This window comes from Lampris incognitus, chromosome 9, assembly GCF_029633865.1.
Source record: "Lampris incognitus isolate fLamInc1 chromosome 9, fLamInc1.hap2, whole genome shotgun sequence".
NCBI lineage: Eukaryota > Metazoa > Chordata > Actinopteri > Lampriformes > Lampridae > Lampris > Lampris incognitus.
The window spans coordinates 55,920,682-55,941,537 of NC_079219.1; the positions used below are offsets into that span (position 1 = coordinate 55,920,682).

The following is a 20,856-nucleotide window of genomic DNA, read 5'->3' on the forward strand; positions in this document are numbered from 1 at the left end:
ACCGTTAGGATGTCTCCTCTCTTCTTCTCTTCCTCATTATCTACCGTTAGGCTATCTGCTCTCTTCTTAATTATCTACCATTAGGCTATCTGCTCTCTTCTTCTCTTCTTCATTATCTACCGTTAGGCTATCGCCTCTCTTCTTCTCTTCCTCATTATCTACCGTTAGGCTGTCTCCTCTCTTCTCCTCTTCTTCATTATCTACCGTTAGGCTATCTGCTCTCTTCTTCTCTTCTTCATTATCTACCGTTAGGCTATCGCCTCTCTTCTTCTCTTCCTCATTATCTACCGTTAGGCTGTCTCCTCTCTTCTCCTCTTCTTCATTATCTACCGTTAGGCTGTCTCCTATCTTCTTCTCTTCTTCATTATCTACCGTTAGGCTATCGCCTCTCTTCTTCTCTTCCTCATTATCTACCGTTAGGCTGTCTCTCTTCTTCTCTTCTTCATTATCTACCGTTAGGCTGTCTGCTCTCTTCTTCTCTTCCTCATTGTTAGGATATCGCCTCTCTTCTTCTCTTCTTCATTATCTACCGTTAGGCTATCTGCTCTCTTCTTCTCTTCCTCATTATCTACCGTCATGTCTATCTCCTCTCTTCATCATTACAGTAAGGCTATCTCCTCTCTTCTTCATTATCTACCGTTAGGCCTATCTCCTCTCTTCTTCTCTTCATTATCTACCGTTAGGCCTATCTCCTCTCTTCTTCTCTTCATTATCTACCGTTAGGCTATCTCCTCTCTTCATCATTACAGTAAGGCTATCTCCTCTCTTCTTCTCTTCATTATCTACCGTTAGGCTATCTCCTCTCTTCTTCTCTTCTTCATTATCTACCGTTAGGCCTATCTCCTCTCTTCTTCTCTTCTTCGTTATCTACCGTTAGGCCTATCTCCTCTCTTCTTCCTCTGGAATGTCACGCGCCCGCTGGTGTCGTCACGCGCTGAAAAACCTGCTGTGTTTTGGTGCCGGTTCGGAACTAACTTTTCGGGTTCGCAACCGACGTATTTTCGGTCGAAGTGCTCTGAACCGTTCAAAAAAAAACAAAAAAAAGGGGTTTGCGAACCGGCCCCGAACCCGTTCCCTGTTGGTGGAAAAGGGCTCTCTGTGGACTTGCACGACGATCCTCTCCAGCTTACCTAAAGCCAGCCACCACTGCCAGACTGTGGGGAACTCCAGCATCACTGCAACACAATGCGTTACACGTTAAACACGCGCAGTTGGTAAACACACCTCTTTTCCATGCATGTGTGCGTGGGTGCGTGTGCGCGTGGGTGCACGTGTTCACCTAAGCTGGTGAGGAGAACATGCAGAAGGGTGACGGTGAGGGCATAGTCCCACACCCATCTCCTCACCACCGCAGCGAACAGCAAGCCGCTGCAGAAGTAGGTGAGCTCCATGGAGAGGAGGTTCACTAGGTGAGACCAGCACAATGGTTAAAACAAAAACAAAACCACGACCAGGCAAAACCGCACACGTTCCTCGTTCAGCATGCTTGGTCTATAGCGGCGTGCTCTCACCCAAATACTTGGAGTTGGATTCTGCAGGCTCAGTCTTGAAGTCGAATGGAATCAGTCCATCGAAGTGATCCAACCTGAATGGGAGAGGTGGTGGTGGTGGTGGGGGGGTTCTGGGGGTTAATACGTGCAAAACAAACAATTTATGGGAGCGGGGCAACGCAGGCGAGGGATAGGTCAGCATTTTGTAAGCCGTCAGTTATCGGAATTCTTGCGTTATCTTCCTGGCGGCGGGTAAATGGAGGCTAAATAGATGGGGGGTGGGGGTGGGGGGGTGATGAATATGATTTCAGCAGGGTTTGAAGATTTGTGGAGCTCTTTTCCTTACTCTCGAAACGAGGCCCTTGTGGTTTGTTGGTTAGAGAAGTGGTGTGTGTGTGCGCGTGCGCGCGCGCGCGCGCCTCTGCGTGCGAAAGAGACGGAAAGTGAAAGAGAAAGAGGGTTTCTCACCTGAAGGCGCCGAAGCACACACTTCCGATCATGTAGTAGAGAGAGTAAAAGATGAGCAGACAAAGCAGCAAATGGATGAGCACTGTCTGAGGGAGGAAAGCAGAGAGAGAGAGAGGGGGAAAAAACAGTGTGCATGTGTTGGGTGGGTGGGTGGGAGGGAAGAGGGGGCTATTTCATGACAGCAGCACATCAGTATCGTCGGCACCATATCGCCGCAACTTGCCTTCACAACACAACATGGCATAAAACGGCAACCCTTGAGCAGCAGATAGAGAGCTATCGACTATTGGCTGGGCTGCCTGCAGTGGGAGGGATGTGCGCGTTTAGGTAAGCGAGCAGGGAGAAGTGTGCAGCAATCTTAAGGTGGTCTGTTGCACAGAAACTGGGGTTCGATTCAACGACGTTTCCAGTATGCAAAAGTCAGTCACCTTTTTACCCTCAACAAGAAAAAAACCATAACCTGTTATGTTCTGTCTCATGACATGTCTGTGAATGTTGTCGTTCATTGCCCACCGCACATGACTTTGCAAACAGTCGAGCTTCGACAGCCAGACTGACGAGGCGACCGGCTGGCCAAGGCAGATGTTCTGATTATCATCAATCGTGCCCTTACCTTCGAATCGACCCCTTTCCCCTTGAACGCCATCTCATGGTCGGTAGGCCCTACTTGATTATTATTTTTTTTCTAAATTGCAAAAAAAAAAAAAATCCCATGTAGGCTTGCAGCAGCCAGCCAGCCCTGCGACTCTGTTGATCTCTCTTGAGTTTGGACCTCTACCGCCATCTAGCGACGAAGGAGAGACTACCCCGGTTTCGACGGTGATGTGATTTTAAAGGCATCTAGGTTAGGGTACTTTCTCAACAAGGCGGCCTACCGCCGACAGAAATAGAGTTTCTTTCCTTCACACACACACACACACACACGCTTCATGAAACCGACAAGATATGAGCAGCGTGAGATCTGCAGCTCGAGCCCTCACGAGGCCGCCTGTCCCCCTAGCTGGACGTTCGCGTTTGCGAGAACTCGAGTGTTCCGGATCGTTTGTTTTGCGAGGTCGTAGTTTGTTTTCGTGTTTTTTTTTTAAATCTTTGGAGAGGGGAAAACTGCCCCCCTCTTCTCCGTGCGGATGAAATAACAGGCTGCTAAAAGAAGCGAGCCCGAGTCGTGACATTTTGGGTGAAACGGCGTGCGGGTTTTTTTTTTTATCCGAGCCCTCACTTTTCGCCGAAGTGATTAAAAGTGTGTGTGTGTGTGTGGGGGGGGGGGTTGTCGTGACGTCAGCGGGGTTATTATCCAGTCGGTGCCTATTTGATAGAGGTGGACATCCGCGGGGGTCGAAAGCGAGATCCGTGCACGAATTAAGGGCACTTCGATCGGCCCGTTACCCCCCCTCCCCCCCTCCCAACTTGGCGTTTGTTGTCTGGTCTTTCCTTACTTTTCTAGCCCGAGGGGGGTGTAAGCGTTTCACAAACTGTCGTTTCGCTATCAATTTTTTTTTTGTGTGTTTTTTTTTGTGTGTGTCGTGTCCGGCAGCAGCGGCCGCCGCTGTTTGCGGATCTCACGCAAGACAAACCGGTAAGGAAAACAAGTCCGGGGCCGCCTGGTCACTTGGCCATTACTGCGCTCGGTGAGATTATTATTCAGACACTGCGGTCTCTGCGCTCCCTCCACTCACATGTTTTACCGGGGGGGGGGGGGGGGGGGGAGAGGACGACTCTTGAGACTGTCGTGGACCCCGGGAGGGAGGGAGGGAGGGGGGATGTGGGGGGGGGGGGACCGGGACCAACAAAACTCTCTTTTTTGAGAGACGGGGTCGGCCGCCGAGGCGAAATGCGAACGTCGGTTCCGCTCCGGCCCCCTTGATGGACCTTCTGCCTGTAAGCGCTGAAGTTTTCCGAGATTCAAAGTTGTCAGGCGGCGCGCGTTGCGCGCATGCGCGTCCTCCTATCCAGCTCCAAATAAGAGTTAAAACAGAGACGAGGTGAGTTCCACAATTTCTCAAAAGAGCACGGGCGCGAATAGTCGCGTCGTTACCGGCAACAACCGCGACAATGTAGCGAGCCGGCGTCCGTCCTTCCGGCGTGCGACGGCTCGTGCCCGTTTCCACTTTGATTTGAAAAAACGGTGAGAATAAATCGGGCGGCCGGCGGCGGCGGGGGGGGGAGGAGAGGCGGAGGGGGGGGTGGTGTTTGGGGGGGTTTTGTTGTGTTTTTATTTTTTTTGGGGGGGTTGTTTTTTCTTTCTTTCAAGTTTCTACTTGGGGAGAAATGACTCGAGCCAACAGTGTTACGGCGACTCGGACAATAAACGCCGCGCCGTTCCGGGCGTGCGTGTCATTTTAACGCCAACCAAAAAAATACTACTAATAAGAATAATTGTTATTCTGTACGGTGCGTTTTTTCCTCTCCCCCCCCTCCCCTCCTCTCCTCCCCCCTCCTCCCCCACCCCGGTTGTTTTTAACCGGAAAACTTATTTATTACGGCTCGTCCTCAGCTCGCCACATCCAGTCCCAATGCTAAGCGTTAGCCGCCTAGCCGTGCTCAGTGGAAGTGAACGGAGCGGATGGCTGTTTCTCGGGCTAGCGCGGAGCGGCTAGCTGGCTTGTGGGGGGCTAGCCGTACGCCAGCGCTAAGCTAGCAACCCGGGGCTGACATTCCGTGACAAGAGAGAGAGAGAGAGAGAGAGAGAGGAGAGGAGAGAGGGGGGGAGGAAAGTAAAGAAAACGTCCGCGGCGACGGAAAACACCCGGCCGGCACATCGCGCGGCACGCGTCCGCCCCCCGTCCGACGCGTGGCGGGTCCGTGGCGTTTGTTTTAATTGGCTAACTCCGGCAACTCGCACAGGAGTTTGAACCGTGTTCGCTGGCCTCTTCCTACGCTCCGCCATTTTGTACCGAGAGCGATGCTAATCATGGGCGCTCCCGCATGCACTTTATTTATGGGCCGGGGTGCGACGGAGGTCTGCGGCGTGAAGTCCAACCCGGCCGGGGTCGGGCGGCGTTGACCGTTGCGCACTTTGCCCCCACCACCACCCACCACCCGGGGGGGGGGGGTTGTGACCGCCGGCCATGCGGGCAGTGTGACAATATTCCCCGCGCCGGACACGCGTCAAGACCGCAACGTTGTATCGCAGCCTCGGCGCGCGGAAAACTCTCCCGAGTTCCGCCGGCGGACGCGGAAAACCACGTCTCCCGTGCGGCCGGTGCACGCTCGGCCGCCTGGGACGTGCGCGGCCGGGCAAACGGCGGATTTGGGGGAGATAGCGTCAAAACAAGGGAAAGATGAACTTGCGCCGTTAACTCGGGGTCGGCGCGTCTCTCCCCGCGTCGGCCGGCGACCTCGGCGGAGGTTCGCCCTACTGAGGTGGTTTGTGCACGTATTTCCCCGCTGGCTGACCCGCAAAACAACATTATTGTTGACTTGTTTTGTCTGAATTCGAAGTGCATGGTGTATCCCGCGAGCCGGCGCACACTCGCCCCCTAGCGGTGATGCGGCGCGGTGCGACACTCGCAAGTGCAGGTATCCTTTGCTTCACAGTCTTGGGCTGCTTGGCACGTCGAGGAGGGACGGGGACCCGCGCACTGCCATAGCCGCGCGCGCTGAGCGCGGGTGGTGTGAGAGAGTTGTAGGAATCCGGTCGGCACTGCGGAGTTGACCCCCCTTTTTATTTGAAGGAGGACTTCTTTTGGAACTGTAAATATGCGACTGAGTTTGTCCCGGTTGACAGTAAGGCCTTCAATGCTGATGTAATGATGTCATGTCAGGTGGTGAGAGGTACTGGGATCATAGGAGTAAAGATGACTGACACTCCACCCAGTGACGGTCCCTCCCAAGGAGCAGAGTTTGACATGATGGGCGCGCTGGACTGGAAGGACGGCATTGCCACGTTGCCAGGCAGCGACATCCGGGTATGCTGGAGACTTCCCTTGCAACTTAGAGCGACTAATTGATTACATGTATTTGTATCTTTGTCTGTTTTCAATTGTCCACATAGAAATTATGTTCTTCTTCTTTTGTGCCTCTTAGTTCCGCATGACAGAGTTTGGAACTCTGGAGATTGTCACAGACGGAGAGGTCAAAGGGCAGGAGGCAGAGCCCAACTCGAAGACGCTGGACCCGGCACCGTCTCACAGTCCCACCCCTCCGCCAGAGGGCCAATCGCTGACCAGCGCAGCCTCAGCTCCGGACAATCAGAACCACCCAGGGTCATCTCAGGGTAAGGCACGCAGCACTCATTTAATTCCTGCAGTATTGTATTGACCATTATCTGCAGCCGCCGTTTTTGTTTTACTTGGTATGGTGAAGCGATTTAGTTTCAGCCCCTGCCTGTACTCCGTCTTGTAGCCCCCGGTCCTGTGCTTCTGTCACTGGAAGAGGGGCCCAGCATGGAGGGGCCTAGCGTGGAGGTTGGTCCCAGTGTCGAGGTCGGCTCCAGCGCAGACGTGGGTCCTAGCGGGGAGCTGGCGAGCTGCAGGGCCTGTGGCGGCCATGTCCCTCGAGATGTCCTCCTCCAGGGTAAATTCTGCAGCTCGGTTTGTGCCCAGCCTTCCAGTGGCAGGTAAGGACCCCCCTTTTTGTTAATAATATAGCATTTCTGTCATCACTCTAGTTTTCATGGTCTGTTGTGACAGGGCAACACTGTGACTTAGCGGTTAGCGTTGTTGCCCCACAGCAAAAGGGTGACAACTTTGATACCAGTAAGAACTATGCAGGTTTCCAGTAGAAATGCACCAATCCACCAGTTCCGATCTGATTCCAATACCTGAATTTGGATACTGAAGGATGGCGATAGCAGAGCTCTTTTTTCTTGAATATTATTATTATTATAGTTACATTATAGTCATCCATCCATCCATCCATCCATTATCCAAACCACTTATCCTGCTCTCAGGGTCGTGGCGATGCCTGTTATAGTTATATTATTGGTTTTTTTGTACTTTGAATGTATGTGTTCTTGTAGGTTTTGGATATGTTTTTGTCTTTGTGTTGCACTGCTGTGGGCCGGGGAAAACGATATTTCCTTTCATTTCGTTCCTGATTCCTGATTATTATTATTATTATATAAAATGCAACTTGATCGACTGATTATTATTATTCATCGTCGTTGTTGGTACTATGTGCATGCTCACATGAGGCTGTAGTAAAACGCACAACACTTCTTTATCAAAAGAGCCACGAATACACAAAAATGCATTAGATTCAGACGTATCGCAAAGCAATTTGTTTGAATTGTAGTTAAAGTAGGCTGCACATCCAAACAGGGTGTAGGAGTGCAAACTCCTACGGTAACCGTCTCGATGCGTGCTCAATAATCCGGGTAAGAAAATCAAAGAAAGTCAAATCGGTTCATCTGGACACAACGTTTATCGACTGACAGATACGCTTCATCGCTCATCGAAGTGACCTCTTGAGTCTCAACTGGCTGTTGCATGACAACTGAAGCCAACGACCAGTTTCATATGCAAATGTGGGTGTGGCCATTAGCTAAAGTTTCAGCGGCCATGTGTGCTAGTCACAGAGGATTTGGGAACGTTTGCAATCACGGCCTAGTAGGAGACCCATGTACTGAAGAGGTCACTTAGCTGAGTGATGAAGCGTATCTGTCAATAAACGCCGACCAGAGGAGGCGCTAGTGCAGCGACCAGGATACATACTCACATCCGGCTTCTCAACCGCAGACACGACCGATTAGTGTCCGTAGGATCACCCGACAAAGCCGGAGGTAACGCGGGGGATTCGAACCAGCGATCCCCGTGTTGGTAGGCAACGGAATAGACCGCCACACCACCCGGACGCCCTTAGTCCTCATGTTCGTGAGGAGCTGTCTCTGGAAACATTCAGCAGACAAGCGTCGGGGTCACCAGTGTGGAAGCTGGGAGAAAACATAGATGAGCAACTTTCACCCGCATGAACGCGTGTCATCCCATCCCCATATCCACCACCCCGCCCAACGGCATGGCCCGGCATCGCCATGGCTACACCCTTAAAGCGAGCACGTCAACGTCATACAAACAACAAGCGACGGTGAATTATGTCCCTAAGTCCACTACAATGTACCAGTTTGGCTATGGGCTTAAAAGTGCATTACTACATGTTTATTATTCCTAAAAATACCCGACTAGGGAATCTGAATTGGCCACGGATCGGCAACGTCAATCCGCCATCCGATGAGCGAGTTACGTTCAGTATCGGCACCCGATATCGAGTCGGGTCGGTCCCAACCCTAGTTCCCGGTTTCCTCCCATAGGCACACATGTTGGGTGAATTGTAGACTCTCGCCTTCCCGTAGGTACGACTTAAAACGAGGGGTTGCATGCGGGTCCTGTAACAGACTTGTGGCCTGTCTGTCTGGGATTTCTTCAGGCCCACTGTCCGCCGGGATAACTGCAACCCGCCGACCTCCCCCACAGCAAACCTTTCCTGGATTAAGCTAGCGAGTCAAAACCCCACTTGCTCCCTGGCTCTTGGTTGCCCCCTGATGTGCGCCGCATTACATTTTTCATGTGATTCGTTGTCGGTCTAAATCGATTTGAACCGATCTTTCTGTCTGGCGCTTTTATTTATTTACGATGGTGAACATCGCTCGGCGCTCGGGTCGGCGCTGGTTGTTTATAAAATGGGCTTTATGAACGAGTTTGACTCGAACCTCCGTTCGCCAGGTCCTCCCCGGGGGAACCCAGGGAGAGTCAGACGGTCGAGGGCGAAAGGCTGGGCAAGCGAGTGCGCAAAAAGAGGAAGATCTTCATGGATTCCGGCGATGAGGAGGAAGACAACCAGGAGGAGGAAGAGGTAAAACGAACCGATGATTCATGTTGGTTTTCCTCGCCGCAGAGCGACGGGATAATCTGATTTTAAAACGCTTTCCCTTATTGCTCTAGTTTACATTATTCATACGGGTACGGCGTAATTGCTCAGGTGTTAAAGTGAGAAAATACCGGTTTAACGACAAACGAGGCTAACTGCCAGTTAAATGGCTTCTGTCGCAATCTGATTATTGGCCAATCGTAATTCCCCTTTTTAGAGCGAGGGAAAACATACAAGGAAGGCCGCGGCGGCTTCCTCTTGGTAACGTGAGAGAAGAAGAAATTCATCACCATACTTTTGTTCCCTCTCTCGTAGGAAAAGGCCAAGGCTTCCAAAGGCAGGAGGGCTGCCAAACTCGCCAGGCTGGGTAGGTTGTGACGCTGTTTACCCCCCCAGGGTGTAGCGGGAGGGCTGTCAGGATGAATACTGAGTGTGTTCACATGAAGGCCGCGTCAGAATATCTGTTTTCCAAAGCACCGCGTCTTTGGTCGAATCCATTTTTTGGGGGGTCTTAAAATCTGGAAAGTCATCAAAACAAAAAAAATTTTTTTTTGTTTTTTTAATCTGCTGAGTAGTTTTTCTGTTTATCGGCCCCGCCGGTTGCTGCGGGTTACTTCCCGTTTTGCTTCCCGGCTACTTCTACGTGTCTCGAACCACGGGAACGTAGCTTGACCTAAAGTTGCCTCCGGCTTGGTCGGGCGTCCCTACGGACCCAACTGGCCCTGTCTGCGGGTGGGAGGCCGGATGTGGGTATGCGTCCTGGTCACCGCACCTAGCGCCTCCTCTGGTCGGTCGGGGCACCTGTTGGGGGGGGGGAGGGGGAATGGGGGGGGGATAGTGTGAGCTTCCCACGTGCTATGCCCCCCCTGGCGAAACTCCTCACTGTCAGGTGAAAATAAGTGGCTGGTGACTCCACATCTATCAGAGGAGGCATGTGGTGGTCTGGATCGGGGGGGGGGGGGGGGCAGAGATCAGGGCAGCTTGGAAGAGTGGGGTAGAATTATTCTTGGAAGAGTAATTGGCCGGATTCAATTGGGGAGGAAAAGAGGGGGGGAGGGTCCCCCCCACCCCCAACCCCAAAATCTGGTTGAATTCATAGGGCGGCACGGTGGCGCAGTGGTTAGCGCGGTCGCCTCACAGCAAGAAGGTCCCGGGTTCGAGCCCCGGGGTAGTCCAACCTTGGAGGTCATCCCGGGTCGTCCTCTGTGTGGAGTCTGCATGTTCTCCCCGTGTCTGGGTGGGTTTCCTCCGGGGGCGCCGGTTTCCTCCCACAGCCCAAAGACATGTAGGTCAGGTGACCCGGCCATACTAAATTGCCCCTAGGTGTGAATGTGTGTGTGTGTGTGTGGGGGGGGGGGGGTCCTGTGATGGCCTGGCGGCCTGTCCAGGGTGTCTCCCCGCCTGCCACCCAGTGACTGCTGGGATAGGCTCCAGCATCCCCGTCACCCTGAGAGCAGGATAAGCGGCTTGGATAATGGATGGATGGATGGATGGATGGATGGATGGATGGATGAACACTATTAGTAAACAATTATTAGTCACATTAGTTAACTGTTAATTAACTGTTAGTTAATGCTTATTACATCATTAATGTTAATTAATGTACCGTTATTGTAAAGTGTTACCTACTTTTTTTCTATTATTTATTTATTTATTTTATTGTTCTTATCTAGTTTAAAGCGTCCTTGGGTTCCTTGAAAGGCGCTATGCAAAACTTTGTTGTTGTTGTCATTGTTGTTGTTGTTGTTGATGACGCTCTTGACTTGGATTCAACCCCCAGTGACCGCGCCGCCTAAGAAGAGGGCGTGGAGCTGGCCTGCTTACCTGGAGGAGGAGCGAGCCGTCGCCGCCCCCGTTAAGCTGTTCAAAGAGGTATCGTGGCTCAGCCCTTACGAACACGCGCGGCGTTATACGGTCGGCGTCACGCGGGTCAACGCCGCCGTCGATCCGCTGCCGACGCGGAGGTGTAACCCGCCGCACGTTTTGTGTTGCAGCACCAGTCGTTTCCTCAGAGCAGGAATGGCTTCAAGGTGGGGATGAAGCTGGAGGGACTGGACCCCTGCCACCCGTCCCTGTTCTGCGTGCTCACCGTCGCTGAGGTACGCATGCGGACGGGTCTGTTTTGAGGCTTTGGCCGGACCGCCGCCCCCCCGCCCTTTTTCACCCGAACTGTTGATGGGTTTTGATTTGATGGGTTACGTGGAACTTTCCGGGTATGTGAAACTTTACTTGACAAACTTAACCGGTTCCGATTCTAGCGGTTCTGATTCTAGTGGTCTGAAGCGGAGACGCATGAAGTGCTCGAGCAGCAGACGAAGCGAGAAAAGAAATAGAATCAAAAAATGAAGATAACCGTAAAACAGGGGTCCCCAACAGGCGGCCCGCGGGCCACGTCCGGGGCCGCGACGGGTTGATTTATGGGTCCGCGAGAGTTTTTGGAGAAATGCCGGAGGGAGGAATTTGTTTTATTTCCCTACCAAAAATTTGTAAAAAAATAATTAATTTCTTAGTAAAAGTGAGACTAGTAATATATCGAAAAATAGATGAAAAATCTCTGTTTAAATTATAACGCCTGCAACGTATCGACGCCGAAACAAGCTAACGAACAACATGCTGCTGGAGGTTGAGGGGCCCCGTGGTTTTAACAGTGGCCCTAAAAGTGGCCCCGCTATGAGAAGTAATTGGGGACCCCTGCCGTAAAAGGTCTTAGAAATAAGGAGGTTTGGGGACAAAGGACATATAAAACCCGGCGGGGTAATAACAGAGTTATAATCGAGTAAAGCTAGAGTTATACTGCACAACTTCTTTTGTTCCCACTCTCTTTTTTTCTCCCCAACTGTGTCCAGCTAATTACCCCACACTTCCGAGTCTTCCCGGTCGCTGCTCCGCCCACCCCCCTCTGCCGATCCGGGGAGGGCTGCAGACTACCACACGCCTCCTCCGATACATGTGGAGTCGCCAGCCGCTTCCTTTCACCTGACAGTGAGGAGTTTCACCAGGGCGACGTTGCGTTTGGGAGGATCACGCCATTCCCCCCCAGTTCCCTCCCAAACAGGCACCCTGACCGACCAGAGGAGGCGCTAGTGCAGCGACCAGGACACATACCTACATCCGGCTCCACCCGCAGACACGGCCAATTGTGTCTGTAGGGACGCCCGACCAAGCCGGAGGTAACACGGGGGTTTGAACCGGGATCCCTGTGTTGACAGGCAACGGAATAGACCGCTATGCTACCCGGACGCCCCCGTACTGCACAACTCTTACCCCAATTAAAGTCAGGATTCACGCTCGGGCCGAGTCCACAGACTTGGGTTTGAATTAGAAAACGCACAAGTGTGTGAGGGGTACAGATCTCTTGCCTCCTCCTCCTACTACTCCTCCTCCTCCTCCTCCTCCTCCTCCTACTACTACTGCTACTACTGCTACTTTCGGCTGCTCCCGTTAGGGGTCACCACAGCGGATCCTCTGGTTCCATCTCTTCCTGTCCTCTGCATCTTCCTCTTGTCATGCCCTCCTCTCCAGCTGCCTCTGGACGTGCCTTCCCCCTCTTCTTCTCCTTTGCCTAACAGAAGCGTAGTTTCCACCGGCACCCTGCCGGCCAACAGTACCGGTGGCGGTCGTTGGTAACCCGGGCCTCGACCAGTCCTGTACGGAAGTCTGCTTTATGATCCGCATATTTGATCTGGCAAAGATTTTACGCCGGATCTCCTTCCCGACACAACCCTCCCATTAATCCGGGCTTGGGACCGGCACTGAGAAGGCAACGGCTTGTAGATCCTCAGGAAAATACAGGAAATGGGGAAAGAAAAATGGCAAACAAGAGTCTGGAGCCATCTCCAGATGCAGTAGAGCACACAAGTGGAAGAAAAGTTCATCGAATTGTGGTGGGAACACGATTGTCGGCGCTGTATAACACGAATTGCAAGGACCTATCGCAAACCGCACGGACAAAGAAAGACACGTGTCGAGTTTGTCCTGCTAGCGGTGTCTCGTGGAGAGCGCTCACGTTCTCACGTCTTTGTTGTTTCCAGTTTGGCTCAGTTGCAGGTACTTGGCCAACTACCCCGCTCTTCCGAACTGTCCCGGTCGCTGCTCCGCCCCCTTCTGGCGATCCAGGGAGGGCTGCAGACTACCACGTGCCTCCTCCGATACACGTGGAGTCACCAGCCGCTTCTTTTCACCTGACAGTGAGGAGTTTCGCCAGGGGGGATGTAGCGCGTGGGAGGATCACGCTATTCCCTCCAGCCCCCCTCCCCCACCCGACCAGAGGAGGCGCTAGTGCAGCGACCAGGACACACACCCACATCCGGCTTCCCACCCGCAGACACGGCCAATTGTGTCTGTAGGGACGCCCAACCAAGCCGGAGGTAACACGGGGAGTCGAACCGGCGATCCCCGTGTTGGCGGTCAACGGAATAGACCGCCACGCCACCCGGACGCCCACCCGTCTGTCAGGGTTTTAAAAGTTGTGCAGCATTATCCCCCATCTTAAGTGAAGACGAGTGACACTAAGAGTGCAGGTGCAGGCTGTGTATGTGTAGAAGTGGGCGACATGACACCACCAGAACTCTACAGTGGTCTAACTCCTTGCTCGTGCTCTCCCGTCTTGATCTGCTGTCTCTGCACCACCCCACCCCCCACCCCCACCCCCACCCGACCCCCCCCAGATCCAAGGCTACAGGATAAGGCTCCACTTTGACGGCTACCCCGAGTGCTACGACTTCTGGGTCAACGCCGACTCCTGGGATGTGAAGCCAGCCGGCTGGTGCGAGAAGATGGGGCACAAGCTGTTGCTGCCCAAAGGTACACACACACACACACACACACACACTCGTTTTCTAACCATCACCACAAATATGCGGAGGAGAGGTAGGGAATAGCCGCCCCCCCTCCTAAAGATCTGCTTCTGAGGTGGTTGCGTCTCCTGCAGGCTGTAAGGATGGGGAGTTTAACTGGAGCATGTATGTGAAGAACTGCAGGGGTCAGCTGGCCCCCAAGCACCTCTTCAAGAGCCTCAACACGGTGAGTCGAGTCGGAATTCGGTTTTGTGTGTTTTTGTGTGCGCATGCGTGTGTGTGTGTCACGTTTAACTGGAGGATTTTTCCCTCCAGGAATATTCGTATGTATTTGTGTATTCAAGGGGCTCGGCACGTGTTTATTTACGCCTGTCTGTTTAGTCCGTGACTCCATCCGGGTTCCGGGCGGGGATGAAGCTGGAGGCGGTCGACAGGAAGAACCCGTCCTTGATCTGCGTGGCGACCATCGCCGCCGTCGTCGATAACCGGCTGCTCATTCACTTCGACAACTGGGACGACACGTACGATTACTGGTGAGCGCCAAGCAAGTTCGCTCGAGTTAACGAGGACACGAGAGTGCCACTTTCAAGCAGCTAGTCGCCCCTCTGAACTCGGAATCCAGAAAGCTGGAGATAAACAGATCGCTTTTATTTAGCGCTTTTCTAGCAGCAGCCACTCGAAGCGCAGTGACCGGGACGGCTCATTTGCCAAGTACCATTCGGAGAAAGGGGGACCATGCAAGGTAACAACCAGCTCACTGGGAACAGTTAGGGGGTCCACATTTTTGCCAGGAGGAGCTGAGGATCTAACCTCTGACCCTCCAGTTACCAGATCCACCTCCAAGCCACAGCTGCCCGCTGTAGACGAGCTGTGGATTTGATTTCAGGCCGAGAGAGTCGGGGGAAAGTTGGGATATTGCACAAAAGTCTAGGATAACCTCTCAGCTCCCAGACAACACGGTTTTCAGCTGCCGAGCGAGTGCAAGTGACTACTGTGTTCTGTCTGTGAGCAAAGATCAGAAATCCTGGAAGCTCTAAAAATGTCTTAAATTGAGTACTTATAGGAGGAGCGTTGTATTGGTATCAGAAAAACTATTTTAAATGCACATTCACCCGGTGTACCTTTTCAGGTGTGATGCTAGCAGTCCGTACATCCATCCCGTGGGGTTCTGTGAGGAGGCTGAACTGACCCTCACGACGCCAGCTGGTAAGAAACAGTGACAGGAGAGAAACCCAATGAGCAAAAAATAAAAATGGTACAGCTAGTCATCAAGAAGTGACCCATGTTTAAGGTATTACAGCGGTAACTGATTTGGAGAAACACTGAAGATAACTTGATCACCATCATTTCACGTTACTGAAGTTATCCCGTAGCCATATCTGGCTCCCTTTCAAAGGGTTGAGACTCACAAGAGTGAACAAAATATAAAAGTATGATAGAATACAGACTATTTAATTTGAATTAACCGAGGAACACATGCTAATATTGAGACTGTGTGCACAATATTCACCAGCAGTATCCATGAACCAGTACATCTGGTGGGGCTCACGGTCCTGCAGAATGTGTGTGTGTGTGTGTGTGTGTTTAGCCTTCAGTGACAGACGTGTTTCATGTTTATTCCTTTGCTCTCCGCAGAATATAAGCAGCCTAAGACCTTCTCCTGGGAGAAGTACTTGGAAGAGACTGGGACACAGGCCGCCCCGGCGCGGGCCTTCAAACCGGTACGAACTACCCACGAACACGCTCGTCTTCCCAGCCATATATAATAAACAGCACAGAACGATCATTTCACCGAGCTTTGCTTTTACGTCACGTTTCGTACATAAAAATGAAGTTGAAAGTGAGGGAAGGAGAAAAGTGAAAGCGTGTGCATGCATCTTTGCAGAAGGTAAAGGCAAAGCCCGGTCGGGATAAAGGCCGGCGGCTTGTGTGTGGTCTTGTACGTCAGAATGCTGACGGGAAGTACCGATGCATCATCCCACCTGCACATAAGTAATTGAGGTGGGGGCAAGGTCAGAGTTTGCGTTGACACCAGTTGGCCTGCCGACGTGACGGTTGTGCTCGTGTCGTCCTACAGCGGCCTCCTCATGGCTTCCAGTTTGGGATGAAGCTGGAGGCTGTCGATAAGAGGAACCCTATGCTCATCCGCGTGGCGACGATAGCCGACACAGAAGACCATCGGCTGAAGGTACACAATGTCTCTCTGGACGGGCGGGGGTGGCGTTTAGATTTCGCCGATTTGGGATTTCAGTTCCAGTTCCTCTCGTTGAGTCTGGTTCTTATCGAGATCCCTCTCATCCAGATCCATTTCGATGGGTGGAGTAAGGAGTATGACTACTGGGTGGAGACGGACTGCTCCGACCTGCATCCTGTAGGCTGGTGTCAGAAGACTGGACATCCTCTACAGTACCCTAATGGTGAGACACACACACACACACAGTGTTCTTTGTGGAAGGTCCATTAGTCAGGAAGGAGGGTCGAGAGAGATCCCAAATCTTAATCTCCGTGGATGAGTCGGCACAGTTTGTCTCCGCCTCCTGGAAGTAGCGGGCTGAATTTGCATCGGTCGGCGTTTTTGGGTTTTTACCGGTTTTTTTTTTTCACCCGAGAAATATCCAGATTTTTAAACTGATTTTCATTTTATGTTTCCACGGATCCAAAAGTTGTTCCTGTTCGTGTGAGGTTGTGTAACAAGCGTCCTCCTGTGGCCAGCTCGGCATTGCTTGGACGGCTTTGCAAAAGAAAAACCGACAACGCTGAGCCTTGTGGATTTGTAACGTAGCCAAAATGTAAACGTTCTCATCTGCGTTGCGTTATTAATGCATTTGTGTGTGTGTTTTTAGGCTGCACCGATACGACAGTCCCCCCGGGACAAGGTTGTCCCACCCCAGGATGCAATGGGGTCGGCCACATTAGAGGACCCCGCTACGGAACCCACTACACGTCAGTAGTTCCAGCTCACTTTTTTGCACCCTCTCTCTTTCGGATCCCATCCATCTTGGTCTTCCTCTCTCGCTCCTTTTCCGTGTGTGGAGGCTGTGGACGATGGGAAAAGAGTGCGACTTTTAAAACTGTGCACAGTTGTACCTGTGGTGGGCTGTTTGTAACTTATCGTGTGTGTGTGTGTGTGTGCATCCCTGCAGTCAGGTGAGCTGCCCGTACTCGGAGGTGAACCTAAACAAAGAGGGCTTGGTCCCGGACCGTCTCAGTGGAGAGCGACCTATGACCCTAAGTGGACCTCATCACCGCGGCCGACGCCCCGATCCTCACCCGGCCCCCGCGTCGACACAGACCCCCGCTGTGCCGGAGCAGCCCGAAGGGGCGGACGATTCCCAGAACAACAGGTGGACATAATTTAAAAGGACACGTAAAGATGCCAGCAGTGCCAAGGGGGGGGAATTCCTTTGCTCTTGCGTAACATACAGGAGAGACCTATTATTCTCCGAATCGCTCGTCTCCTCAGAGAAACGCTGCTCTTGTTGAGTTCATGCGAGCAGCCCCGCCCGCCCATGTGACATTATTAATTCTCAGTGAGATTCTGGTACTGATTCGGATTGTGCTGGCACCCTGACATTTGTGTCGGTTGCTTTGTGTTGCTAGGAAACCTCCAACGGCTGAAGCGGAGCGTCCCGGGCGCACCAGCCAGCCTGAGCCACAGGGTGGGGCCGGTGAGCAAAGCCACAACGGAGCGAGACCCAAACGGTACGTCCGCTCACTTCCCACCCGGCCATCAACCAAATCTGCCTCAAGTGCCGCAGGCAAACTTGTCTTTTTCGGTCGGGGTTACTTCTGAACTGCCGTTGGGTTATTTTCTGCAGGTCTGCCCCGGTTCCCAAGTACCTGAAGATGCACTATGTGAAAGAGGAGATTGGAGATGGTAAAGGTACATGTATGTGTGTGTGTAAATGGGAGATGGAGAGGGGGAATCATAGAGACAGACAAGTGTTGAATCCACCTGTGTGGCGAATGTCAAACTAACCGTCTCCTCCCCCTCTCTCCGCCCAGCCTCTCCAGACTCCATCTCCCTCCAGCAGGCCCTCCACGAGTCGGTGTTCTCCCCGGGCATCTCTTCCTCTCCCCCACACCGGGTGGCTCTGTGTTGGGACAAACACTGCCAGCTGCTCCCTGAGGTCCTGGGCCTCACCGCGAAAAGGGTGGCCACTTGGAACGCTGAAGAGGTCAGACTCGCCTACTGCCCATCCACCCGTTATCCAACCCACTTGTCCCGCTCTAAGGGTCACGGGGATGCTGGAACCTATCCCAGCAGTCACTGGGCGGCAGGCGGGGAGGCTACCTCCTGTCACGAGGCCTAAACACACTCCAGATCAAAATGCTCTTAATCTGACTATCCTATTTGTGTGTGTGTGTTGTGCAAATGTGATTTTAAATGTAAGTTCACATAAACACCGAAGGTGCACTTTCAAGGTGGACTTAGCGGTTGATCTTCAACAAAGGATATAGAAAGGAACTTTGGCTAGCAGATAAAAATAGCTTTCATGGGGCAACCCGTCTGCGATTTTGTTTGCTGACTGCTTTTGTCTCTGTGTCGGTCAGGTGGCCGGTTTTGTCAAAGGGCTCCCGGGTTGCAAAGAGCATGCGGCTACGTTTAGGACAGAGGTAAGAACAGCATCACAGACGAGGAGGGCATAATAAACATGGACAACCCCAAAGTAGAGACAAATTCAAATTGTCGCGTGATGTTGTACCGCTAAATTCCCCAGGAAGCATGCTAAGGAAACGTGTACGTCCTTGCTAAACATATGGGGGTGGTAAAACCTAAACCAGTTCCTCTTATCTCCTCAGCAAATAGACGGCGAGGCCTTCCTACTTCTTACCCAGGCGGACATCGTAAAGATCCTGTCAATCAAACTGGGACCCGCCCTGAAGATCTACAACTCCATCGTAATGCTGAAGAACGCCGACGAGGAGTAGGACCGGGCTCCGCACAGAATCGCTTCCTCCTTACTAGTCCGTCAGTTCCCCTGCTTTTATTAACAGCTCATTTAAGAGACAAGAGGGTCACGCCACCCGCAGGCTGCATTAGATCTGTCAAGTCCTGCGACTGTCGAGGTACAAGAGAGAAACGGAGCGCCGTCAGAACCGTAGGCCAATACCCCATGTCTCTCCAAGCCTCTCTCACAATGGACAGCCGGAGGGGGGGGTGGGGTGGTGGTGGTGGGGGGGGGGCTCTTACATTGTAACATAAGGATTCCTTAATTTATGCCATGTACGATGTTTTTTCCCCGAACGCTTGAGGAAGTAATAGCAGGAACCGTTCTGGACCGGGCGTCGTTATTCTGATGCAAATCCATTTTTATCTGTCGTCGTCAGGTAAGGGTGCTTCGGCTCAGAGCAGAAGGAACAAGTGGAGCGCGTGGTTCGCCTTTGACTTGAAACGGTTTTTTTTTGGCCTCCTCCCTCCCCCCTCCTCCTCCCCTTTCGAAGAGTTGCAAAAAAAACAAAAAACAATCGAGAACAGGAGGTTTTTAATGTGAAGCAGAAGCACTATGTAGTTCAACGCTTCTCCACTAGATGGAGGCGGTGGGTCGCCCTACAGGTGGAAAGTAGGGAATTTTTCAAGCGGTAGGTGTGTGCGTGCGTGCGTGCGTGCGTGTGTGTGTGAAACGACAACAAGAACTTCCCAGCAGCCCCTGGGTGTCGACTTCTGGTCAGGTATTTGTTCTGTGGGGGATTTGGACGGCTTAAGTGCTCCATTAAAGCTCCTGCAGGCCACGTGGAGCGAGACAAAATGAATGAGTTTGGTTTCTCTTTGTATTTCATTCTGTGGGAACTCTGAATTTGAATGTAAGAACAAACAAACAAACAAACAAACAAAAACAAAAACTCAACTCAGTTTTGTGAGAAACTCTTCCCCAGCGTCGATCGAGCCGACTGACCTCGGGAGTCCACGCTGTAAATAATACGCGGGTGTGCACCGGAAGGCCGCCGCGTCCTTACCGGAAACGACCCCCTGCTTGTTTATGCAAACGACCTGGTCTTAAACCAAGCGCAGAGACTCGGAGTTGTAAAGATTCTGAGAAATACTAAAAAAAAAGTACGTCGTCCGTGTCGCACTATAACACAGCCTGTAAAGTCCGCCATTTGCAATGTGTACATCCGCTATTTATACCCAGACAGCTTTATTTAAGTATTTTAATTTAAGGGGCCATGGTACGCAGTCGGTTTTGTTGGCTTGTGAGGTAACAACTGTACCTGTTTGCTAGAATGTGTGAATGGATGAAATAAATGAGATGCACACATGCTGTCATCACTTGGCCTCCGTAATGCCGCTACAGTCACCCCCCCCAACCCCACCCCACCCCCACGGTGCAACCCTGCGGTCGCAGACCTGCAGCGTTGAGGCTCGGGATCCTCTCGCGCCCCGGTTCCCCGGGAACTCGCCAAGCGCGGGCCCCACTGGGTAAACACAACGCCGTTGTGCGCTTGTTGTTCTTCGCCCCCCCCCCCGTCACTTTTCTAGCCGAGCCTCTCCCTCGTATTGCGCCACTCGGTATCGCCACCGACACAGAGCTGCTCCGTCAGTCTGGCCTTGGGAGTTTATAAGTTGTTATGTCATCCTGCTTTTTTGTGGGGGGGGGGGGTTGGTCTGTCAAAAGCATCGGTTTTACAGTGGCAGGCCCATCAGGACACGACTCGAGTGAACGTGTGCAAGTCAACACAGTCCTGCAAACGACAACCCTCCTGTGTCGCGGCGGCTGGGCTTCACGTCTGTCACGGTGTCCTCCTCACCCACTTCTTTTACCTAAACTGTGTGTCTGAGTGAAGGGCCGTACAAATCGAGGGGTTGCGAGTCTAATCTAGACGGGACAGCTGTCTAATCTAGACGGCACAGTTGTCTAATCTAGACGGGACAGTTGGCTAATCTAGACGAGACAGTTGCCTAATCCAGACGGGACAGTTGTCTAATCTAGACAGGACAGTTGGCTAATCTAGACAGGACAGTTGTCTAATCTAGACGGGACAGTTGTCTAATCTAGACGGGACAGTTGGCTAATCTAGACGGGACAGTTGGTTAATCTAGACGGACAGTTGGCTAATCTCGACGGGACAGCTGTCTAATCTAGACGGGACAGTTGGCTAATCTAGACGGGACAGCTGTCTAATCTAGACGGGACAGTTGGCTAATCTAGACGGGACAGTTGTCTAATCTAGACGGGACAGCTGTCTAATCTAGACGGGACAGTTGTCTAATCTAGACGAGACAGTTGTCTAATCTAGACGGGGCAGTTGTCTAATCTAGACGGGACAGTTGGCTAATCTAGACGGGACAGTTGTCT

At 52.3% G+C, this 20,856-nt stretch overlaps 2 protein-coding genes across 6 annotated transcripts in view; one reads left to right on the plus strand and one right to left on the minus strand.

The window, feature by feature from the left end:
- The window catches only part of LOC130118592 (transmembrane protein 244-like), a 3,779-nt gene extending 1,172 nt beyond the window's left edge, over positions 1-2,607 (minus strand). The window contains exons 1-5 of the mRNA XM_056287033.1: positions 2,572-2,607; positions 1,959-2,044; positions 1,512-1,585; positions 1,280-1,405; positions 1,131-1,175 (exon numbers count right to left, since the gene is read on the minus strand). Coding sequence (XP_056143008.1) covers positions 1,131-1,175; positions 1,280-1,405; positions 1,512-1,585; positions 1,959-2,044; positions 2,572-2,604 — 364 coding nt within the window. The 5' untranslated portion in view covers positions 2,605-2,607. The remainder of the gene's footprint in view (positions 1-1,130; positions 1,176-1,279; positions 1,406-1,511; positions 1,586-1,958; positions 2,045-2,571) is intronic.
- Positions 2,608-3,751: 1,144 nt separating this feature from the next.
- l3mbtl1b (L3MBTL histone methyl-lysine binding protein 1b) lies at positions 3,752-18,758 on the plus strand. 5 transcript variants are annotated; one of them, XM_056286437.1, is made up of 22 exons: positions 3,752-3,940; positions 5,723-5,866; positions 5,985-6,174; positions 6,303-6,516; positions 8,618-8,747; positions 9,078-9,129; positions 10,543-10,634; positions 10,757-10,861; positions 13,430-13,565; positions 13,693-13,784; positions 13,940-14,091; positions 14,688-14,764; positions 15,194-15,279; positions 15,636-15,746; positions 15,861-15,975; positions 16,402-16,501; positions 16,702-16,902; positions 17,159-17,260; positions 17,377-17,447; positions 17,564-17,736; positions 18,113-18,175; positions 18,362-18,758. In XM_056286437.1, exons 2-22 carry the CDS (start codon positions 5,756-5,758, stop codon positions 18,488-18,490), a joined length of 2,502 nt encoding a protein of 833 aa, XP_056142412.1. In that variant the 5' UTR covers positions 3,752-3,940; positions 5,723-5,755; the 3' UTR covers positions 18,491-18,758. The 5 variants fall into 5 exon arrangements, with proteins under 5 accessions (XP_056142412.1, XP_056142410.1, XP_056142411.1 ...); XM_056286435.1 differs by lacking the exon at positions 3,752-3,940 and adding an exon at positions 3,973-4,083; XM_056286436.1 differs by lacking the exon at positions 3,752-3,940 and adding an exon at positions 4,674-5,594.
- Positions 18,759-20,856: the final 2,098 nt, after the last annotated feature.